Here is a 21,949-nt window from a genome sequence, read left to right on the forward strand (position 1 = left end):
CATGTGGGATCTTCCCAGACCAGGGCTCGAACCCGTGTCCCCTGCATTGGCAGGCGGATTCTCAACCACTGCGCCACCAGGGAAGTCCCTATACTTATTTCTTTATTGTGTATTGAGAAATTTGTGTCTCGTGTTGGAACCACTCCCCCCAGCACCTGGCACATATACATGCTCCATAAATATTTGTTGAATGAATGAATGAATGAATGAATAATTGAAAGCTCTATGGCTCTACCTCTGACATTTATCCCAAATCCGTTCATTTATTCCCGTGGCCCTGGCCACCATCATCTCTTTTTTTGGACTTCGATAGTGTTGTTCATTGGTTTAGCAAATATTTACTTTGTAGCCCTTATCATTACCTGAAATCATGTGCTCTACGAGGTCTCTCTACCCACCTCCACCCCACTAGATTGTGAGTAGTCTCCCCCCTCCGTCTCACAAGCACCCACCCACCCACCCCACCCGCCACCCGAGCCACTCCCCGGATTTTCTTTTTTAATTATTGTAACCACTAAGGGGCGCTAGACTCCTTTCACTGGACATACCCCCTACCCTCTGACTGTATCAAAACCAGACGGGGAGTGGGTCAAGGAGGGGATACCCCTCAGCCTGTCCTGAGACTGGAGTCTCTTCCACATTGGCAGATGGGGAAGCCCAGCCTGGAAATTCCCAGATTTACGATCCTACAGGCACCAAAACTTTCTTCCCCAACCATCCGTGGCTCTCTATGCGTCAATTTCCTCATCTGTAAACTGAGTGACAGTAACCTTCACCGTTTAGAATTACGGTAGGGGTCAGAGATGGTGGGGCTGCAAAGATCAGAGGAAGACAGGATAGCGCTCCAGGGCTCCGGGCTTGAATCCCACCTTGACCAATCACAAGCCGTGTCAAACTTGGGCAAACTTGGGCTGAGCTGCCTCATGCCTCAGTTTCTGCATCTAGAAAATGGGGTGATGAAAACAGTACCCATCTCATTGAGAGGTCTACGTAAAAATGGAATGTGTTGAAGCAGGGCAAGCAAACAGAACAGTCCTGGCATACAGTAAGCGCTTAATGAATGTTAGCTGCAGCTACTGCTTTCAATTCTGTTGTTATTATTATGCGCCCTCCATAAACTTGGCCAGAGCGTCCTCTTTCTGGTTCCAGATCCCTCCCTCCCCCACCTTTCTCACGCTTGTCTCCGGGCGACAGGATGGAAGCCCCCCTCCCCTCCTTCCCTCCACGTAGGAAACCACCTGAAAGTTTACCCCCCAGTACTGCCAGAGTCTAGATCAGCTCCAACGTTCTGTTACTGGGAGAGGCTGTCGTGTTTTCCCGCATCTCTCTCCACAAAACCCGACACCCAATGGGGTTCCTTCCCGGAAACCCAGGGGGTTGGTCTGGAGGAAGCTCACCCAGTCACGTCACAGCCGCCACCACTCCCTGCCAGGCGAAAGAGCCCGTAGGGACCGCCCCGCCCCTGCCCGGAACACTGAGGGGCTAGGAGACACCGCCTTGCCCCGTCCGAAGGGGCCAGGGATGCTTAGGACCAGCCGGAGGCCCTAAGCGGAATCAAGAGGCCTGGCTCTAAGGGGCGGGAGTAAAAGAGGGGTGAGGAGATGAGTGGGCGTGGTCAGCCCGAGAAGGGCGGGGCAAATTTAAGGGGGCGGGGTACACTAGTAGGAACGGAGTTCCCAAGGGGGCGTGGTCTACGGGAAGAAGATTTTATCTGAAGGGGGCGTGGTTAGCGAAAAGAAAGTTTCTAAGGGGGCGGGGCGAGAACAAGGGGGCGGGGTGAGAGCCCGGAGGTTACTGTTGGAGAAGGGGCGGGGCCTGGAGGGGCGGGGTTTACGTGGGCGGGACCAGGTGATGGGGCTCGATTCCTTTCGGGCGCGGTGGGTGAAGGCTGGACCTGGCTGGGGCGGGGAGGGAGGGGTCGGGAGCCGCAGAGTCTCAGGCTTCCGCCCGGCCCCAGGTTCTTGGGAGCTCCGCGGGTCCCGGCCCAGGTGAGTGAGGGGCCCCAGGCAGATCCAGGACCGGGAGATTACTGGGGCAGGGAGTTCTCTTTTCCAGGTGGGGCCACCAGCTCGCAGGGAGGATTTGTGTGTCTGTCCATGCGCGTCCGCGAACGTAAAAGGGGTCGCCTGACTGGGGCACTGTATATCACGCGTGTCCGTGTACCTGGGCGTCCTCCTCCAAGCGTGTTTTCTGTGCAACACGGAAAGCCTCCCTGCTTCCACTTTTGCCTGAACGATCTTTTTAAACCACAAACCAGATCGTGCCCCTCCCTCACTTCAGACCCTTCCCGTAGCTCCCCTTCCATCCCACTGAGATGAAAATTCGAGGTCCACCAGTTCCTGCATCGTCTCTGCCTACCTCACTGCTCTCCACTTCACTCCTGGCTCACAGCACCCAGCCCCACCAGCCTCCCTGATGTTGTAAGATGTAAAAAGCAAGCTCCAGGCCTTTGCACTTGCCATATCCCCACCTGGACTGCTCTTTCTCCACATCTTTGCATCACTGTCTCCCCTCTACTGAGATCTCAGCTCCTATGTCACCTGGTGGGAGAGAGCCTCCTGACTACCTGTTTAAGGTGGCCTGCCCCAGCCAGCCTTCTTGACATTTCCCTGTTTTATCAGCTTCACTGTTCACCCTTAGACATTACCTCCTTCATTCATCCCGCGCTTATTTGTTTTGTGTCTTGCCCACCGGAGGGGCCTTGGTCTCATTCATCACTGTTTCTCCAGGGTCTAGAACAGAGCCTGCCACGCAGGAAGCATTCAACCAGTCAGTGTTGGCTCAAGTTTGAGGCTCCGCGTCCACCTATGTCCCTGTGTCTCTGTGCACGCGGCTGCCCTCCTGCACGTGTGTGCACGTGTATGTGGTCAACAGAGCATGAATAATCCCCCTCCTCCTTTCCCCACGCTTGCCTCTCACCCACCCCCTCTCCTGACTCTGCCCTGTTCCTCTCTCTTCCTCCCAGATATCCAGAAATTATTCCAAAGGACGCAGGGCAGGTGGATGACTTAATTGGCCTGTGGCTGGCCTGTGCCCACTCTGAGCTCCCCCTGAACTAATCAGAGCCTTGTCAGTGACGCACCTCCACACCCACTAAGGGGCACCCACTAAGACAGAGGAAGCTGGAGTCCGGGGACTCTTAAGACCAAGGCCGGGCCTGGCCCAGGTGACAAACAGGAAGTGCTCAGGCATCCAGGAGACACACCTGGCTTCCAGGTATGCGGCACCTGGAGACAGCGCTCTGCTCAGCTCCCCCGCTCCTTAAGCCACCTAGGGCCCAGTCTGGGAACTTCCTGACCCTTTCAGGCCCTCAGCCCAGCTGACTCAGGTCATAAGAATCCGGGTGCTATTTCCCTGCAGACCCCGCCAGGCCCAGAAGATCTTGGGGGCAGGGGAAGCAAAAAGCAAACCCCTTGCTTCTCTCCCATCCAGGGCAGTTTTTTCCACCAGACACTTGAGACACACAGGGGCCTGAGGCCTGCGCCATGATTAACATGTCCTAAAGCATCTGAGACCTAAATTTGACTGCAGTAATAAGGAAATGGATCCGCTCCAAAACATGAAAATCTGCAAATGCTTATTTGCTGACAAGTCTACAAAAATATGACCTTCTAATGTCCTTAAAAATGTCGTTACATTGGAAAGGCACCTATGGGTTAGATTTTTGTACAATCTAAGAATCCTTGAGTATGCATATAGGTGGCTGAGATGCTATGGGCTTTAGTAAATTAAATTCTCCCCAGCCTGCAATTTCTTTCACCCCAAGAACCACCTGGCTTGCTCCCTCAAAATCCTCCCAATGTTCACCAACAGAGACCTTCCCGGGCCACCCTATGGAAAAATCTTAACTCCACCCCTTGAATCTTCATACCCCATCCCTGGTTTCATTTTCTTGTTTAGGTCTCTCGGATCTATCCTATACTTCCTCATCTAGTTACTTATTTTTCCAATCACTGTCTTCCCTACTAGAACATCCCTAAGGACAGGAATTCTGGTCTGTGTTGTTCACTGCTAGGTCTCTAGTGCCGAGAAGGGGCATCTGGCACACAGTGGGTGCCCCATGAATATTGGTTTGAGTGAATTTGTTAATTAAATTTCGCCAAAACATAGCAGTATGTCATCTGCATAAAAAAACTGCATTACATTTGAAAGCAATGCAGAGGTCTTTTCCCTTTGCAAGAATCCCAGTGAATGCATGACTCTTTCCATGAAATCACAGCCTATTCTAAATTAAAGTTACTCATAGCCTGATTTAATCTGATATATATATATATATTTCAAATATAATTCAGATATAATTTATAATTAAGATATATAATCGGACTATGGGTAACATCTTTAACTTAAAGTATAAATATATAAATATTTATACAAAAATGTTTATATATTTTAAATATAAATATTTATATATAATTATATTTATATATTTTAAATATAAATACCTAAATATTCTATATTAAAATATTGTATAGTATACATTAAAATATTTTAATATATATAATTTAGTAAAGATATACTATATATTAAAATATAATATATATTTTTATATATGCATATACAGAGAGAGTTGCATTTTAAGGTTCAATAAGATATGGGCTGCTGTCTTCAAAACCATGAGGAACATGGAAGGGCTGAGCCAGATGCTCAGGATTCAAGAGTAATTATTCCCATTTTACAGATGAGGAAGACTGGGGCCTGTTGGAAGTACAAAGCACAGCCCCTGCACCCTCTGCCCCTGAGAGCTCCATGCAGGTGCCACAGGATGGAGAGGACTTTGCTGGCCAACCCTGGTACCACGGCCCACTGTCCCGCCAGGTACCACTGCCTCCTGCAGGACCTCAGGACCATCTGATGGGGAGTCTCACCCACCTTTGACTTACTGGGGACTCCTGGATCCCAGATGAGGGGCTTAGGGTCAAGGTCTATGGGAAAGAGTGGCTCAAGGGCTGGGGACTGTCTTGAAGCTTGGTTGGTGTGGCATGTCACTTCTTTTTTTTTTTTTTAATTTTTTTTTTTTTAATGCTATTCTTGTCTGCTTACATTCTTTTTATGTATGTATGTATGTATGTATGTATGTATGTATGGCTTTGTTGGGTCTTCGTTTCTGTGCGAGGGCTTTCTCTAGTTGTGGCAAGCGGGGGCCGCTCTTCATCGCGGTGCGCGGGCCCCTCACTATCGCGGCTTCTCGTTGCCGAGCACAGGCTCCAGACGCGCAGGCTCAGTAATTGTGGCTCACGGGCCGAGTTGCTCCGCGGCATGTGGGATCTTCCCAGACCAGGGCTCGAACCCGCGTCCCCTGCATTGGCAGGCAGATTCTCAACCACTGCGCCACCAGGGAAGCCCGGCATGTCACTTCTTATATTTAAATTATCACTTCCTTTGGGATGGTGTTGGGGATTGAAGAGGGTCCTAATGACCCCTCAAACCACCCCTTGGCTCTGCTTCTCTCTCTCTCTCTGGATCCCAGGCCACCCGTGGCCGCCAGGGGCCCATCTCCCTCTCAATCCAAAGCTCCTCACCCTCATCTCCAACTTAGGGGTCACCTTCAGGAGTCCCAGGACCTGGGGTATCCAATCAAATCACGAGAGGCAGTGTAGCTTAGTGGTTAAAACACCACACTTTAGCGCCAGACAGCCTGGGTTCAAATCCCATCCCTACAACTCACAATGGGTGTGAACTAGGGCAAGGTATTTGATATCTCTGGGCCTCAGTTTCCCCATCTGTAAAATGGGCATAATAGTACCTACCTCTTAACCTTGGTAAAGGATGAAGTGAGTTCATACATTTTACACCGAAAACAGTGCCTGGAAGATAACAAGGGCTATACATGTGTCCATTGCGCATACTGTCCAGTCCCCAGCCCCCATCACCAGCTCCACTTTGCCCCTCTACGATGTTGTGGCCCTCAGCCCCTGTTTTCACACCAGCCACCATGGCTGGCATAAGACTGCTTGACCATTTTTTTAAAGGTTGATTTAAAGGCCACTGTCTGTTTGGAAGGACCCAGTGAATGCCTTTTCTGGAAGCCACATTTGCATAGCAAGCTCAGTGCATGTCCTTGGTTTGGAAGTTGCATAAGTCAGTGTCGGCTAGTGGCTGTAAAAAACATTTCCAAGATGTCACCAGCCAGACTCGATCAACATTTAAGGGTGTGACTTCCCTGGTGGTCCAGGGAAGACTCTGCACTCCCAGTGGGTAAGACTCCACACTCCCAATGCAGGGGACCCAGGTTTGATCCCCTGGTCGAGGAACTAGATCCCACATGCATGCTGCAATTAAGAGTCCACATGCCGCAACTAAGAGTCGCATACCACAGCTAAAGATCCCGCATGTCACAACTAAGACCCAGTGCAGCCTAAATAAATAAATATTAGAAAAAAAAAATTTAAGGGCTAGTTCATGTCACAATCTGAGGGGATGCAGAGCTCCAAAATGAGTCAGACCCAAGCCCTTTCCATCCTGTGTGTTCGCCATCCCCCAGGGCTTTGGGGACATCAACTGACAGAGGATGGAACCTGCAGGATTGTACAGGAGAATTTTATTGGTCAGGTCGGGACATTCCCCACAGCCCTTCTACCCTCATACCATTGGCCAGATCTTGTCACATGATAGCTAACTGCAAGGGGGCCTGGGAAATGTAGTCCAGAGGTATGCCTGTGAAAAAAGAAGAAATGGTCTGACACAAAGGTACCCAGTCTCTAGGTTTTTTTGAGTGGGTGGAGCGGGGTGGGGAGTCATCATTAACTACTGATACAGGCTTATGCCTAAACCCCTTGCCCCTGTCCTCCATCCCCAGAAGGCTGAGGCCCTCCTCCAGCAAGATGGTGACTTCTTAGTTCGTGCATCTAAGTCCCGTGGGGGCCACCCTGTGATCTCCTGCCGTTGGCGGGGCTCAGTCCTACACTTCGAGGTGTTCCGTGTGGCCCTGCGCCCCCGGCCAGGCCGGCCCACAGCCCTCTTTCAGCTGGAAGATGAGCGTTTCCCAAGCCTGCCTGCCCTGGTTCGCAGCTATGTGACCGGCCAGCGTACACTGTCCCAGGCCACTGGAGCTGTGGCGTCCAGGCCAGTGACGCGGCAAGGACCTATTCGACGCAGCTTTAGTGAAGACACCCTTCCAGACGGCCCGGCTTGGACAGAGCCACTCAGGTACCACAGGCTCCCAACCCCCCTGACGACACCCAACACCCTCCAGGGTTCTCCACCTCGGCACTGTCCACTGGTGACATTTGCGGCCAGATTATTCTTGGTTGTGGGGGGCCGTTCTGTGCCTTGTAGGATGTTCAGCAGCCTCCCTGGCCTCTATCTACTAGATGCCAGTAGAATCCTCTGTACGCCATCCCCCTAGTTGTGACGACCAGAAATGTCTCCTGACATTGCCAAGTGTCCCCTGGGGGTATCAGGCACCCTGGTTGGGATCCACTGGTTCCCACCAGTGGAATGATGGGATGTAAGGTTTTCTGGGTGTTGATGGGGGCTGCTCTGTGCAGAGTAGGACAACACATCTCCCCCATCTCTGTCCCCAGGGCTAGGAAGCGGAGTGACAGTCAGCCCGCAGGCTTGCAGCATATGGGGCAGCCAACAGAAGACCACCCTGGTTCAGGTAAGGGTCTTCCAGGACAATACATAGCTCAGAGATTGCTCTGCCACTCACTACCCAAGTGAACTTTGGCAGCTGACTTAACCTCCTGGAAAAAAGAGATGGTGATGCTCTCAATGTTGTCATGGTGACGAAAAAACACAGGACTAAGGAACTTTGTAGGTGCTTAAAAATATGGGTTTACGATGATTCCAAGAAGCCCTCTGTTCTCTAACCATGGCTGATCTCTCTAATAATTCCTCTCACATCCCGTACTCACTCCAGGCACATAGTCTTCCTTTCAGTTGCTGGAACCTTCCAAATTTGTTCCTGCCGCAGGGCCTTTGCATTTGCTGTTCTCACCATTGGAGAGTCCATTCCCTAATCTTTACCTGGCTGACTCCTTCTTGTCTAATGTGAGTTCTTCAAAGCAGCTGACCCTGACCATCCTACATAAAGGAGGAGTCCCCCTTATACCCTGACTGCCCTGTCCACACACCCCCAATTCAACATGAGCCCGCATTGTGTGCCAGACACTCTACTAAGTGCTGAGATACGTCAGTGAACAAGAAAGACAAAGATCCCTGCTCAAGTGGAGCCAACATCCTATTAGAGGAAGAAGGACCATGAACAACAAAAATGAGTCAATTACGAATGCTTTGGGTTAAAAATTAAAAGCAGGACACAGTAAGGAGTATGGGAATGGTAGTGAGTATTACAATTTTAAGTAGTAGTTAGGAAAGGTCCCATGGGGAAAGATTTGAAGGAGATGAAGGAGGGAACGACGTGGATAATTGGATGAGAATGACCCAGGCAGAGGGAACAGCTAGTGCAAAGGTCCTGGGGCCAGAACAAGAGTTTGAACTGTTCATTGAACCAAAAGGAGGTGAGTGTAGCAGAAACACTGGGAGTGAGGGGGAAGTCACGAGAGATTGGGCTCAAACTGTGAGGGCTTCTTGGACTAATATGAGGACTTTGGCCCTTATTCAGAGCTAGCTGGGAACCGTGGGGAGGTTTTAAGCCCCTATAACAGGGTCGACTTAAATGCTTAGTAAATACAGAGTCTCCCAAAAGTCTGGGTGCAGTTTTAAGTTCCAATAACCTCAGAAGTAAATATGCCACAAACTTAACAAAAGACATCATTTGAAATTTTGATAAATTCAGTTTCTTTGATGCTTATGTAGCTTTGTGAATTTTGAATGAGATTTTTCATTTTAATTTCACACAGTCAGGGCTTACCATCTTCAATCAGAGGGGTAAAAACAAAGAATTCAAACTTGAAATGTAGTATTCAAAACTTGCAAAACTACATACGTGTCAGAGAACGTTTGTTTTCAAACCATTGGTAAGTGTGTAGCATTGATGCTGGTGAAGTTGTTCAATTTCAAAGCTGCACCAAGATAAGCTGGGATACCTGGTTATTGGCTGAATGAGTGGATGAACCAGGAGGTTAGTAGCCCATGAAGCCACTGACCCCTCCCAGCTATCTTCTCTGTGTACCTCTTTCACCCCCTTTTGTATGACCCCCAGGAGCTTCCACTATGCCTGCATCTGCCCTGCCTCGGACAGGTAGTGACTCCGTGTTGCTAAAGGTGCCCGTTCCCCTGGGGTCCATTGCTGACAGCCTCAGGGCCTCTGATGGGCAGCTTCATGCCAAGGCACCAACCAAGCCACCTCGAACATCCTCACTGATGCTGCCTGATGCCTCTGGACGCCCCCCAACGTACTGTGAGCTGGTGCCCCGAGTGCCCAGGGTCCAGGGAACACCTCCTGGCCATAGCTGCCCAGAGCCAGAGGCGCCATGGTGGGAGGCTGAGGAGGAGGAGGAGGAAGAGGAGGAGAACAGATGTTTTGCAAGACCGCAGGCAGAGGTCTCTTTCTGCCCACCTGACAACCCCTTCTGCCTGCTGGGCTCCCAGAATCGGCCCCTGGAAACCGAAGTCCTGCATACGCTCCATGGCCTGTTCCTGGAGCACCATCCTGGGAGCACCGCTCTCCACCTGCTATTGGTGGATTGCCAGGTGGGTCACCTACAGAGGTTTTTCCTCCCCAGGCAGGGGCTGAAGCCAGGACAAGGCCCAACCCCACCTCACATCTGTATACTCACTCTGCTCCCTTGACTTCTCTACTCTTACCCTGGCCCCCCATCGCCAGGCGACTGGCCTCCTGGGAGTGACCAAGGCCCAGCGGGGCGCCATGGGGGTCGCCTCTGGTCTGGAGCTGCTCACACTTCCCCATGGGCATCGCTTGAGGTTGGAACTGCTGGAGAGGTGAGCCAGCCACCTGGAATTCCTAGGGTCTCCAAACCTCCCCATTCACGGTCCCCTAGGGAGGTGGGGGATAGGCAATGCCACCGACCGTCCCTCCTCACCCCCGCATTGCAAACCTCCCCACTGCCCCCAGACCCTTGCCTTCCGCCTCCACAGGCTCGAGACGCTGGCACTGGCGGGGGCGCTGGCAGTGCTGGGCTGCGCAGGGCCGCTGGAGGAGCGCGCGGCCGCCCTGAGGGGCCTGGTGGAGCTGGCCCTGGCGCTGCGGCCAGGGGCGGCGGGAGACCTGCCCGGACTGGCCGCGGTCATGGGCGCCTTGCTCATGCCCCAGGTGCGTGGGAAGCAGGGATGGGGAGGAGGCCAGAGAGCAAGTAATGGGGAAAAGTGGAGAGGAGGCGGGCTCAGGTCTCTTCCTCCAGGTGTCGCGGTTGGAACGCACGTGGCGCCAGCTGCGAAGGAGCCACACCGAGGCTGCGCTGGCCTTCGAGCAGGAGCTGAAGCCACTGATGCGGGCGCTGGATGAGGGCGCCGGTGAGTGGCGTCTTTCGATGAGTGGTAACTAACTGGAATCCCAATCCGGTCCTAAGCCCCGCCCGGGTCTTAGGTCCCCGCCCCTGCTTCTCTCCTAAGCCACGCCCCCTGCCCTAGGCCCGGCCCCTGACTCACATCCAGCTCTATGCTAGGCTCTGGCCTCTGGGTTTCGTGCCAAACCCCTCCCCTTCCTTCTGTCCTAGGCTCCACCTTGGCCTTACATTCCGCCAGCTGTTTCGGTCCTAGGCTCCGCCCCTTAAGCAAGGCTCCGCCCTCCTCGCCCTAGCCCCCGCCCTCTGTGCGAGTCTCGGTCGGGAACTAATCCCTAGGTCCCGCCCCCACTCTGTCCCAGGCTCCGCCCCTGCCCTAGGCCACTCCCCGGTCCTGCTCTGGGCCAGGCTCAAGCCTCTGTTTCTGACCCAGACCCCAACCATTGCCTTGTCCTAGGGTGCCTCGGCCCAATGTATGTCGCACCCTCTTCACCCTAGGACCCGCCCTCTGCCCCTAGCCCAGCCCAGACCCTTCCCCCAACAGGACCCTGCGACCCGGGGGAGGTGGCGCTGCCGTACGTGGCGCCCGCGGTGCGCCTGCTGGAGGGCGAGGAACTCCCCGGGCCCTTGGACGAGAGCTGCGAGCGGCTGCTGCGCACCCTGCACCGGGCGCGTCTGCTGGCCCGGGACGCGCCCAGATTCCGCGAGGCGGCGGCTCGGCGCCTGCGAGGTGAGCGCCTCCTCTGCGCCGGGTTGCCAGAGGATCCCGGAACACCCGTCATGCTCCAACTCGGTGCCCCCAAACCCACCAGGCCAGGCACTAGAGCCTCCCACCACGCCTCCCAGACCCCACCCAAACTGGGACGGCCCGGCCCAACGGGGTTCTCACCCTAACACACGCCGCAACCTGCAGTGTTGATGGAAACAGTGCCCTCTGCCCCCAAAGGGCGGTCCAGCCCCCCAGAGCCACGCCCACAGGGCCCCACTGCCACTCTCCCAACTGGGAAGGCCCTGCCCCTAGAGGATCTCGATCCGCCACCAAGAATGCCCAGCTCCCTCCAAAATGACTCAGACCTTCAACCTGGTAGAATAGAACGGCGCCCCCGCTGAGCTCAGAGCCACACCCCTCTCCTGCCCTGGGGCAGCCCAGCCTCCAGGATCCCCCACCTGGGTCGTCCCTGCCTTCACCGGTAACCTTAGCCCCGCTGTCCCTCCAACATGGCCCAACCTCCTCCCCCCCAAAAAGTTTGTCGCGCAGGACTGCCCGGACCCCAAATCCCACCCTCGGGCGTGGCTCCATCTCCAGGCACAACCCCTAAGGTGGGTCCCCCAGGATCTCGCCCCAGGAACAGACTGCCCCCGTGCACCCACCGAGCCCCTCAGCCGCCCCATCCCCACTGCTGCAGACTCAGGAGCCCCCTCCCGGCTAACCCTACCCAGTTGTCCAGGTAATCTCAGGCTGAGTCCCTCCGGGGTCAAAGTCCCGAGGGAACAAGGCAGGTGTGGGAGGGGCAAGGCAGTTGCCTGGGCCCCGCCCCCAGCCCCGTCTGGCCCCGCCCCCAGGATTCCGCCCCCACCCGGAGCTGAGAGAGGCCCTGACCACTGGTTTCTTGAGGAGGCTGCTCTGGGGGAGCCGAGGAGCTGGGGCGCCGTGGGCCACACGTCTTGAGAAGTTCCAGCGCGTCCTCAGCGTCCTGTCGCAGCGCCTGGAGCCTGACCATTGAGAGCACAGACCCGCCTCTTCACGCTGGGATACCAAGGCTTCCATGGAGACCAAGGAAGCCGCCCAAGCTTCCTCACACAGCCAAATGCAGTGGGGACCTGCACCCTGCCTCACAGGAGGGGACCTGGTTTGCAAGAACCCACCCTGTGCCCTAAAAAGGCACACTGATGCTGGCGGAGGGCAGCCTCCTCCCACACTAGAAGACCCAGATGTCTGGAGGCTCTAGACGCCCTCTCCCACCTGCCCCCTCGCATATCCCACAAAGGGTGAACGTGTGGCTTTTAATGTTAAAGAGAACTTGCAGATCTGTAAGAGGCCTGAGTTCAAATACGTTTTAAAAGCTGTGTGACTTCTACTGGATCACTTGACTTCTCTGTGCTGGCCTTCAACATAAAAGTGGGGCTGTGCACTTTCTAGGGGTTGTGGTGGGGATGAAAGCTCAACGTTTGAATGGGTTCATAGGTGGAGAATGCCTGGCACACAGTAGGTGCTCAGCGGGTGCTACCTGTCCTTGGTGAGCTGCAGTGAACACCGAAGGGGTGACGTCTGGCACCCTCCTCCCTACTAGCGTCAGAGACAAGCACCCAACTCCTAAGAAGGGGCAGGGTTTGTCTATGGTGTCCCCAAGTTCGCTTCCCCTTCCTCGTTCCCTGCGTGGCCCTTAAGGAGGGTGGTATTTGAATATCCAACCCCGGTATCCAAATCTCCTAATAAGGCACAGACTACAGGAGCTTTCCATCATTTTTTTATATAAAACAAAACGGCCCCAGCCGAGCGGCAGGAAGAAAAGATTCGAAACATGAGTATGTACATCGATGGTAGAAGGCACAGCGGGTCCATCTGGGGTGAGGAGTGGGGGGTTGGGGCTGGGGGCAGCAGGTTACACAGGTCTCAGCTGAAGCCACGGGGGAAGAAATAAAGTGCGTAGGTCCTGGGGCACCCCCCGTGGCCCAGAAGCAGCAGCCAACAGCCCCCCTCTTCTCGCCTCTGGCAGGGTTCAGTTGAGTGTGACGCGGAGGTAGGAGGTGGGCACGTAGCCCTCACCTCCCTGTTTCCGCCTGACCCGGGTCCAGCCGTCGCCTTTATCTTCTTCCATGAGACTGAGGTCCTCGCCCTCGGCCATGGAGATGGTGCCCTCGCTGGACCCTGTCATGGGGGCGGCGGTGGGCTCAGGTCAGCTGGAGGCGGATCTCAACAGAACCCAGCCCCAAACACCGCCCCCAAAGCCACCGATGTGCCCCCCCAGGCTGTACTTACCTTCAAAATGGTAGATGGCCACACAGTGACCTATGGGGGATGCAGGCTCCTCCTCAAAATCCTCATCGAACTCCGTGTAGATGGGAGCCTCCTGACCCTCCTCGGAGGGGGGCTCTTCAGAGCTGGTTGGAGAAGGCAAAGCAGGTGAAGACAGGTCCCCCCGGGGTCCGGGGACAGACCCACACCGGCCTCCCTGCTCACCTCTCCTTATTATCCTGTGATCCGTTGTTGCTGTTGCTGCTGCTGTCTGGTGGGGCGCTGGCTGGGGGGTCTGGAGGCCGAGTGTGCCGGCCCAGGGTGTCCCCCCGGTTGCTCAGGACCCGGCTCTCGGCTTCTGCCAGCCAAGCCTGAGAGGAGGGGACCGCACAGTCAGCTCCAGGGCCAGGCTCTGGGGTCAGCCCGCTCTGGCCTGGAGGTTTTCCTGAGATCACCCATGCACACCCAAGGCAGTGATGAGAAACAGCTGAAGCACCCCCCCCAATACCTCCCTGTCCCCCTCCCTCCCCCAAGAAGTGACTCAGCCAGGCCTGCCGGCCCCGCCCCTCCCCAGGGTCTTCCCTGACCTCATACTTCTGTACTTCCAATTTCAGCCGTTCGATGTTGTTCAGGGTTTCTGTGATCCGGGGTTCCAAGCTGGCCGGGTCCCCCATCTGGGGTGTCTTCTCATATACATCCTTCATTTTCTTCAAGGCCTCCCTAGGGTGAGAACGGATGGAGGAGAAAGAATCCCATGTGATTTAACAAACAAAAAATGTGGGCTTTGCTTCAGGGAGCTCAGCCAGTGCTTCATAGCTTGGGTTCAAATCCCAGGGTGGGCATTTCTTAGTTATGTGAGTTTGGGTTAAGTTACTGAAACTGTGTCTCAGTATGCTTGTCTGAAAAAGAGAATAACGGGATCTATATAGCTATGTCTATATATCTCCTGTGAGTTGTTGTGAAGATGAGAACAGTGCCTTTATGTATTCAGATATATACTGACTGCATACTACATACCAGGAACCTGTTCTAGGCATTAGAAATATAGCACTAAACAGGACAGTCAGGGCCCTACCTCTGCTCACAACCTCTCAGGAAAACGGGAATTCTAATGATCCACATGAGGGGTTTAGAATAGTGCCTGGCATACAGTAACACTCTATAAACGCTAAGTATTACTATCATTAGTCCCCTGTCCCTACTTCCTCCATGTAATGGTTACAAGCATGGTCCTCTGGACTATGTCAAACCTGGGTTCAACTTCTTTCCAGTCCTAGTACCTGATGCACATTACAGAGGAGGAAACTGGAAACAACTAGAATTCAAGGCCAGTCCGTCTGGACTCCGGAGCATGCGCCCGTAACCCCCCCATTATAAGAACTCAGGAATGACAGAGTTCTCGAATGGAACTTTACACCAATAAAAGCCGTTTTGTACAAGAAGTTCTGTGCAAACGGCAAAACATCATTTGGCTGTCTGTCCGCAAGTGGCAAACGTCATTCTTATTATGTAAGAGGACTGGGAAGAGAATCTTGTTGCTTGGAAAGAGTGAGTAAAGATTTTCTTTTTTTAATCTGGCAGGTTTCTTTATCGTTAATACATTAAGTGTTTTGAGTTATTAAATGAATAACCATATGCTTCTTTTTCTTTTAGCCAATTAATGTAGTAAGTGAGACTGATAGATGTTTTGATATTGAACCATCTTTGCATTACTGGGATAACACCCGAATGATCATGACTTTTTTTGTGGTCTTTTTATTATTTTTTTTAACTGCAGTAAAATATACATAATATAAAATTTCCCATTTGAGCTATTTTTAAGTGTATGGTTCAGTGGCATTAAATTCATTCATGCAGCTGGGCAATAACCACCACCACATGATTTTTTTTTTTTTTTAATACACCATTGGACTTGCTTGGCTAGGATTTTGCAATCTAAGATCATAAGTTAATTAAATAAGTTTATAATTTTATCTTCTTGAATTCCTTTTTTTTTTTTAATTTTATTTATTTATTTTATTTATGGCTGTGTTGGGTCTTCGTTTCTGTGCGAGGGCTTTCTCTAGTTGTGGCAAGCGGGGGCCACTCTTCATCGCGGTGCGCGGGCCTCTCACTATCGTGGCCTCTCTTGTTGCAGAGCGCAGGCTCAGTAGTTGTGGCTCACGGGCCCAGTTGCTCCACGGCATGTGGGATCTTCCCAGACCAGGGCTCGAACCCGTGTCCCCTGCACTGGCAGGCAGATGCTCAACCACTGCACCACCAGGGATGCCCTCTTCTTGAATTCTTGCTAACTCAATTTTGGAATTGAGATTCCACCAGCCTCCTAAATGAGCTGGCAGCTTTCGCTTTTCTTCTGTTTGTTGGAATGACTTATATGAGATGGGAAGTCACCGTTTCTTTTAAGTGTGGTAGGAATCACCTGGAAACCCATCAGGGCCTGGAGTTTGTTGGGGAGGAGATCTTCGAGTACCACTTCAATGTAATTCATTTATTACTTCACCTTGTTCCTTACCTGCCCACCCCCTCACCTTACCTCTGGTCGATCTCCTTCTGTAGTTCACGGTTCCGTTCTTCCAGCTGCTGCTGAAGCCGCTTTCTCTGCTGCTCCGGGGGCAAGTGGCTGAAATCCTCGGTCACCACTGTCTGCAAGGCGGAAGAAGACTGAGTTCGGGAACACAGAGTCTGAGCTTCCAGGGTCTAAGACATGCCTAAGACACACCAAGTCCATCTTCCTCCCCACCCAAGGTTCTTGGGGGGCAAGGCCATGCACAGAGCAAAGCAGGTCCAGGTGGGGCCGTGGAAGGAGGGGGCCCAGCCGGCGGCAGGAAGCGAGCCCAGGGTCCCGCCACCCGGCCGCTGGGCAGGCTGGGGCCGCCCCCTCCTCCTCCCCCGGAGGCCTCACTTACCCCACGGCTGCCTCGAAGGCTGCGGAAGGATGCTAGCCGCGGTTTGACTGACTTACTGATCTCACTCAGTATGGCCAAGGGGTCGAGGCCGGAGCGGGGGGACGGGGGTCCGTTAGGTAATGCCGAGGGCAGGGGGCCCCCCAGGGGGGAGAGGGGTGGAGGGCGCGGCTACCGGCAGGGGCCAGGGAGGACATGGGTCAGGACGGGCAGGAGGACGTAGAGAACAAGGACGGATGAACGGAAGGACAATGGATGCAATAAAGAAAAAGGGGAAAAAAACCAAATGGAGAAAAGAAAAGAAAAAAAAAAGTAAGAAAACCACAACTCAAGATGCACAATCACACACACAGAAAATGCATGCAGAGAGCAACACAAAAATCTGGGAGGTGGCAGGAGGGCATTAATTAGATTGTGAGCCAGAAGGCCAGACTCCTCCCCCACCCTCCACCTCCCTTGCATCCTATGTCCAGTTTCTAGAATGGAGATTGGGGGTACAGGGAGGCCCATGTTTCTTGTCCCCCTCCCCAGCTTTCTGGGCTCACAGTCTAGAAGGTGGAGGGAGAAGCATGCAGGAATCAAGGTCTCAGACAAATATGGGGCCATAGACGTCAAGGGCAAACTGAGAGAAGGGTCAAAGGCATGAAATACCAAAAGGGTTACAGCTGGGGTTTAAGCTGGGGGACGTACGTATAAACCGAAGAAGGGGATCAAAGTATACATCAAGAGGGATCCAAAGTATAAAACAGGAGTCAAGGTATAAACTAGGGACGAGGGGGTTATCAAAGGTGTAAGAAGCCAAGGGTGTCCAGGTATGTGCCTGACACTGAAAGCTAAAAATCCCGAGTAAAACCAGCCTGAGGGTGGGGCGCCCAGAGACGCACCGGAGGATTGGAGAGACTCGGGGCGGGGGGGAGTCCCTAGGGCTGGTGTCCCAATCCCTCACCCAGCCCTGAATACCCAAAGCAGTTCTTCTCCCAGCATCCTGAGAAGCAGCAGACAGACGCCACAGGCCCCCCTCCTTGCCCCCCACTCCACAGCCTCAGGGGACTCCCAGGCCAATTGCCCGGCCGTCTTCCTTCCCTCCAGCCCGGGCCAGCAGCCAAGAGAAAAATTCCTGCCCAGGACTCAGCGTTCCGGCGGCTGGGGCTGACTCAGTGGGGGCCCCTGCTGTCTCCACTCACACCCATCCCCTCCACCCCAAGGGCCCCGGCCCCCACCTTGTTCTTCTTGCCGAAGGGCCAGCGCTTAGCCCGGCTGCGGCCAGGGCCTCGGAGCTCGGGCCGTCCATCTGAGGGGGTGCCCAGGCTGCTGTCCGAGGGCACGCGGTTCATGGGCTGGCTGAAGTCTTCAAATTCCACGTCGCCCGGGCGGGCAAAGCCTGACTTGTGCAGCTCGATTAGGACCTGGGAGTCCTGGGGGAGGGGATGGTGAGGGGAAGTCAGGGGAAAGGCTGGGTGCGTAGCCTTTGGGCTCCGTCTTCTGCCCTCTCCCACCCCCCCGCCCCTGTGGTCCCCTGGGACCAGGCACCCACGTTCTTGGCATCCACAGCATCCGCAGCCACCTTCATGCCCTCCAAACACTTGGCGATGATGGGTACCACCTGCAGCTCAGCCTCTGACAGGAGCCTGTACCCAGCCCCCAGGTGGGTGGCCCGCCGCTCGTCCATGTCCTGCAGCTTCTGCAGGGACAGGGGTGTGGGGTCTCGGGGTGCTGATGGAAGGGCTGGTGGCAGAGTGATTCACTACACGAGCATGATGGAGACCCACACTGGCCCCAGCCCCAAGCCCAGTCTGGCAGGGAAACACAGAATCGAACACAGACTTCCAGCTCAGTGTGGTCAGGGAAGAAACAGGAGGCCAGGGAGATTTCAGAGGAGAATTTGAGGACCTCCCCTCCCCTTGCCTAGGGAGTCAGGAAAGGCTTCTCAAAGGAGGTGAAGCCAGGGATTTCAAGAAAAAGCAGACCCAGCACCAATACTGCCAGTCCCAGGGCTGGGACAGAGAGTAGAGTACAAGGCTGAAACAGAAGAGGGGAAATTCGAGATCTTTCAGAGGTGTTGTTAGAGTTGGGGCTTGGAAGAATAAGTAGGAGTTGCAAAAGGAAAGAAAGACAAATCTGGCAGAAAGAACAGCTTGAGTAAAAGCGGAGCACACTTTTAACTATTTGTTTCTAATTCCTTCTCAATTTAGAGGTTAGGGCATTACAGCCAGGGTTTTGACAAATGTGTAGGAGTTGGTTAACTCTGGAGTTTCACGGGGAGGGTGGGGCTGGGGGTGTGGAGCACTCACATTAAATATCTGGGGCATCTGGGAAAAATAGAAGTGAGCCTGGTCTCGGTTGAAGCGCTGTAGTTGGGCTGCATACTCATTTTTGCTTTCTTCTGCCATGTGACTCCGAAGGTGGGCTTGTTGCTTGGCCTGAGGAATATCGAGGTGGGGGTCATGGCCCAGTTCCAGCCTTGCCCAACCCTGACCCCCAAGCGTGTCTCAGACCCCACAGGCACCTTCTCCACATCAGCCTTGGTAGCATTGATATCCTGGTCCAGCCGCTCGGCCGTCTGAGCTGCCTTCTCAGCCTCCCGGCAGTCCCGCTCAAACTTACGCTTACTCTGTGTTGGGGACAGAACCAGAATGAAGGAGCCACCAACCAAAGTTTCATGGATGGGTGGGAAGTCACCCAGCAAATGGGGGTCGGGGCTGGAAACCCACAGCAGAGGTGGGGTCCTGGCCAGACAAAGAGGATACCTCTGTGGATTGGCAACCCTCACCCAGCTGCTCGGGGCCGGAGCCACGCTTCTCCACACCCACAAACTCACATTCTCCAGCTGCTTGAAGCCACTTTCCAGCTGCTGCTGGGCCCGACGGCCTTCTTGGAAGTGCTATGGAAAGAGGGGGGTGATAAGGCTCACCCTGGTTTCAGGGGCCCTTGGGAAATCCCAGAGAGGGGATCACCCACCATCTTTCTCTCCTGTTTCATCTCCTGTGAGTACTTGGCCAGCTCGAGACACACATGGACACTGAGGCTCTCGGCCACCAGCTCCCGCTGGCCCGCAAAATCATTCACCTCCTGGAGAATCTGCACAAATGACTGCTGCTGGCTGAACCTGGGATGCGGTGGAGGGGGACAGGGGCTGAGGGTCAAGGCCCCCAGGAGCCACATGCCCCAGGACCCACCTCTGTATGAGAAAATGTGAGCCCCAAGATATTCACCCCAGAAGCAATGATAAATTCTGGTCTGCATCCCCAACCCTTGGGGGGGGGGGGGGACAAAGAACTCAGAATTCTCAGAATTTGGGGGGTTTTAGAAAGGGGATATGATGCTTACACCATCTTTTTGCATCACCCTAGTGGTGTCAGCGGCAGCATGCTGTAACCAAATACTATAAATGTTTTTGCAAGGAGAAATATTAATATCCACGCTAAGTGGGATAAAAACCAAGACCGTAATGAACGTAATTAACATCAAGTCAGTTCAGGTCGGAGGTTGCCTCCAAACAAGTGACCAAAAGAACTTCTGATTTCTAGAGCTTTTTGGATTCTGGACCTGGGGACCTGGAATAAAGTGAAATGGTCTGGGCATTGTTTTAACACGTTTTCTTAATCTTCACATGAGCCCCTACAAGGACATCATCATCATCCCCAATTCACAGGAGAGGAAAACAGAGGCACAAAACTTAAGTCACTTGCCCAGAGTCATTCATTTAGTAACTGTTGGAGCCTCTCCCATTTAATAGGCGAGGAAAATAGAGGCGGAGAACTTGAGTCAACTGGCGGAAGCAGTTTGGCTGGAAAAGTAGTGGATTTAGAATTCCAACACAGGTAATACGGTTTCTGCATCCAAGCTCATACCTCTAGGTGGAACTGGGGTGAGAAGTGAGGGATCTGCTTGGGTGGCCCAGCCTGAGGGAGAAGAAGTGGGTCCCATACCCCCCGCCCTCCCAAATCTAGCCCTGCATCAATCCCCTCTTCGTTCTTACTTGGATTCTGGGTCATCTTTGCCAGGTCTTTTGGGCATATATTTTTTCACCAGGCTCCTACGGAGAAAGGCAGGAAGGCTGAGCCCCCAGCCCTCCAACCGCTCCCCCTAACCCCAGGGCGAGGCCACCCTAGGGTCTCACCGCAGCTGCTTTGCATAAGCCTGCTCCACCTCCGTCCGCTCTTTCACGAACTTCACGTATCTGTCCAACAGGTCCAGACCCCACTGCGTGTGCCGCTCGAGCACCTCGAACTGATCCTAGCGGGGGATTGGGAGGACTGGGGTCAAGACCTTGGGGCCCCACAGCCTCCGACCAAGCGGCAGGGGAGCCTCCAGGCTCCGAGCTCCAAGAAGGCGTGGCTTCCCGGCCCCGCCCCGGAGCGGCGCGGGGGGAGGCAGGAAACCGGCGGGAACCCCCTCCCCTTCCCGGGAAGGGCCAGGGAACAGGGGCGGGGCCCCAGCTGGACTACAGGGTCCCCTCTCCCGACGTCCAAGAGAGGTGTGGAATGGGACAAGGCCACTCCCCCTGCCCCGGCTCCCCTAATCCCCCCCCAGATTCCAGAAAATCCGGCCGGCCTGGCGTGAGTCAGGGCCAGAGGCGCAGGGTTCCCCGCAGCTTGGGGGGCCTCTGAATGGCCAGAGGGTGGGCACCAGGTTCCCCTGGTTGCCATGCTTCCCCGGGTGCCCCGAAGGGTGACTCAGTTTCCCTCACTGACTCCACTGCGCCTCCAAAAGAAATCCCAGCATTGGTGTGGGGGGCGATCTAGTTACCCCGGGACACCCAGGAACCCAGGAGTGCCACCGCCCCCAGAAAGAGGAGGGGTCAGAGGTCCCGGCTAGGAAAGGGGAAAATTTCTGGGGCTTCCAGGGCACAGGTTCGAGGCGGTCAGGTGGCGGCCCCTCCCAGTGCCTAGGGCGGGCTGGGGGAGGGGGCTGAGGCCGAGCCTCGCAGCCCCCTTCCCCCTACAGCGTCCCAAGCCCCTAGTTGTTGATTATAGGCAACGTGAGGGCGGTCTGTACTTCCAGGTCCCACGTGGGGTTGATAGTGGCCAGAGGGTCCCCTCCCCCGCCCCAGTCGGACAGGCGGAGGGCGGGCAGGGGCCCAGGGGCCGTAAGATAAGCCGCCGGCCCAGTCAGGGCGCTCAAAATAGGTGACCTCTCCCGGCCGCCCCGGCCTGGTCCCAGGACTTCTTCTGCCCTCCTCACTATGAAGCCCGTACCTCAGTTTCCCTACGCCGCTCCTGCAAGGTCGCCCTCCGCTCCCGGGCGTCCTGAAACGCCCTAGGAAACTCCGAATGAGGGCGGAAAGCGGGGATTCCAGGGGTCGGTGGAAGGGAAAGCGCAGAGACCCCTCTAGGGTACTGCAGGGGCAAAGCAGGGGTCTGGACCCCAGGAAGGGAGGAACTTGGAGCCGGGCGGATCGGACTCACCCACAGTTCGGTGCCCCAATCCATGCTGCTCCCGCCGATGCCAACGCCGCCGCCGCACCCGGTCCACACCGCCCGCCGCCGGGAGACTCAGCCCAGGGCGCTGAGCCCGGCCCCGCCCCGTTAATGCCCCGCCCACTCCAGGCTCTGCCACGCCCCATAGGCTCTGCCACGCCCCCGCAGAGCCCCGGCGCAGCCCCCTAAAGGTGAGGCACACCCCCCAGGAGGCGGGGCCCAACAGACGCCCCGCCCCCTCTTAAAGGAACGATGCCACCCGAAGGCACTGGACAGACTCCTTAAAGGACCCCCACCCATTTT

General features: G+C 54.7%; 2 protein-coding genes across 8 annotated transcripts; one reads left to right on the forward strand and one right to left on the reverse strand.

The window, feature by feature from the left end:
* Positions 1–3,176: 3,176 nt before the first annotated feature.
* On the forward strand, positions 3,177–12,168 carry SH2D3A (SH2 domain containing 3A). Of its 4 annotated transcripts, none has more exons than XM_059919862.1 (10): positions 3,177–3,216; positions 4,679–4,815; positions 6,797–7,146; positions 7,524–7,600; positions 9,107–9,597; positions 9,731–9,846; positions 10,003–10,177; positions 10,266–10,401; positions 10,912–11,097; positions 11,931–12,168. In XM_059919862.1, exons 2-10 carry the CDS (start codon positions 4,747–4,749, stop codon positions 12,089–12,091), a joined length of 1,761 nt encoding a protein of 586 aa, XP_059775845.1. In that variant the 5' UTR covers positions 3,177–3,216; positions 4,679–4,746; the 3' UTR covers positions 12,092–12,168. The 4 variants fall into 4 exon arrangements, with proteins under 4 accessions (XP_059775845.1, XP_059775846.1, XP_059775848.1 ...); XM_059919863.1 differs by having other exon boundaries at positions 10,266–10,377; XM_059919865.1 differs by lacking the exon at positions 11,931–12,168 and having other exon boundaries at positions 10,266–10,377; positions 10,581–11,000.
* Positions 12,169–13,004: 836 nt separating this feature from the next.
* Positions 13,005–21,740, reverse strand: TRIP10 (thyroid hormone receptor interactor 10). 4 transcript variants are annotated; one of them, XM_059918612.1, is made up of 15 exons: positions 21,635–21,740; positions 20,347–20,462; positions 20,206–20,262; positions 19,185–19,332; positions 19,045–19,107; positions 18,733–18,837; positions 18,518–18,646; positions 17,761–17,907; positions 17,447–17,641; positions 16,230–16,397; positions 15,857–15,966; positions 13,911–14,043; positions 13,549–13,694; positions 13,348–13,469; positions 13,005–13,236 (listed from the first exon to the last, which is right to left on the reverse strand). In XM_059918612.1, the coding sequence occupies exons 1-15, from the start codon at positions 21,656–21,658 to the stop codon at positions 13,088–13,090; spliced, it is 1,812 nt and encodes a 603-aa protein (XP_059774595.1). In that variant the 5' UTR covers positions 21,659–21,740; the 3' UTR covers positions 13,005–13,087. The 4 variants fall into 4 exon arrangements, with proteins under 4 accessions (XP_059774595.1, XP_059774597.1, XP_059774596.1 ...); XM_059918614.1 differs by lacking the exon at positions 21,635–21,740 and adding an exon at positions 21,425–21,623; XM_059918613.1 differs by lacking the exon at positions 17,761–17,907.
* Positions 21,741–21,949: the final 209 nt, after the last annotated feature.

Source organism: Balaenoptera ricei, chromosome 3 (genome assembly GCF_028023285.1).
Source record: "Balaenoptera ricei isolate mBalRic1 chromosome 3, mBalRic1.hap2, whole genome shotgun sequence".
Classification (NCBI taxonomy): domain Eukaryota; kingdom Metazoa; phylum Chordata; class Mammalia; order Artiodactyla; family Balaenopteridae; genus Balaenoptera; species Balaenoptera ricei.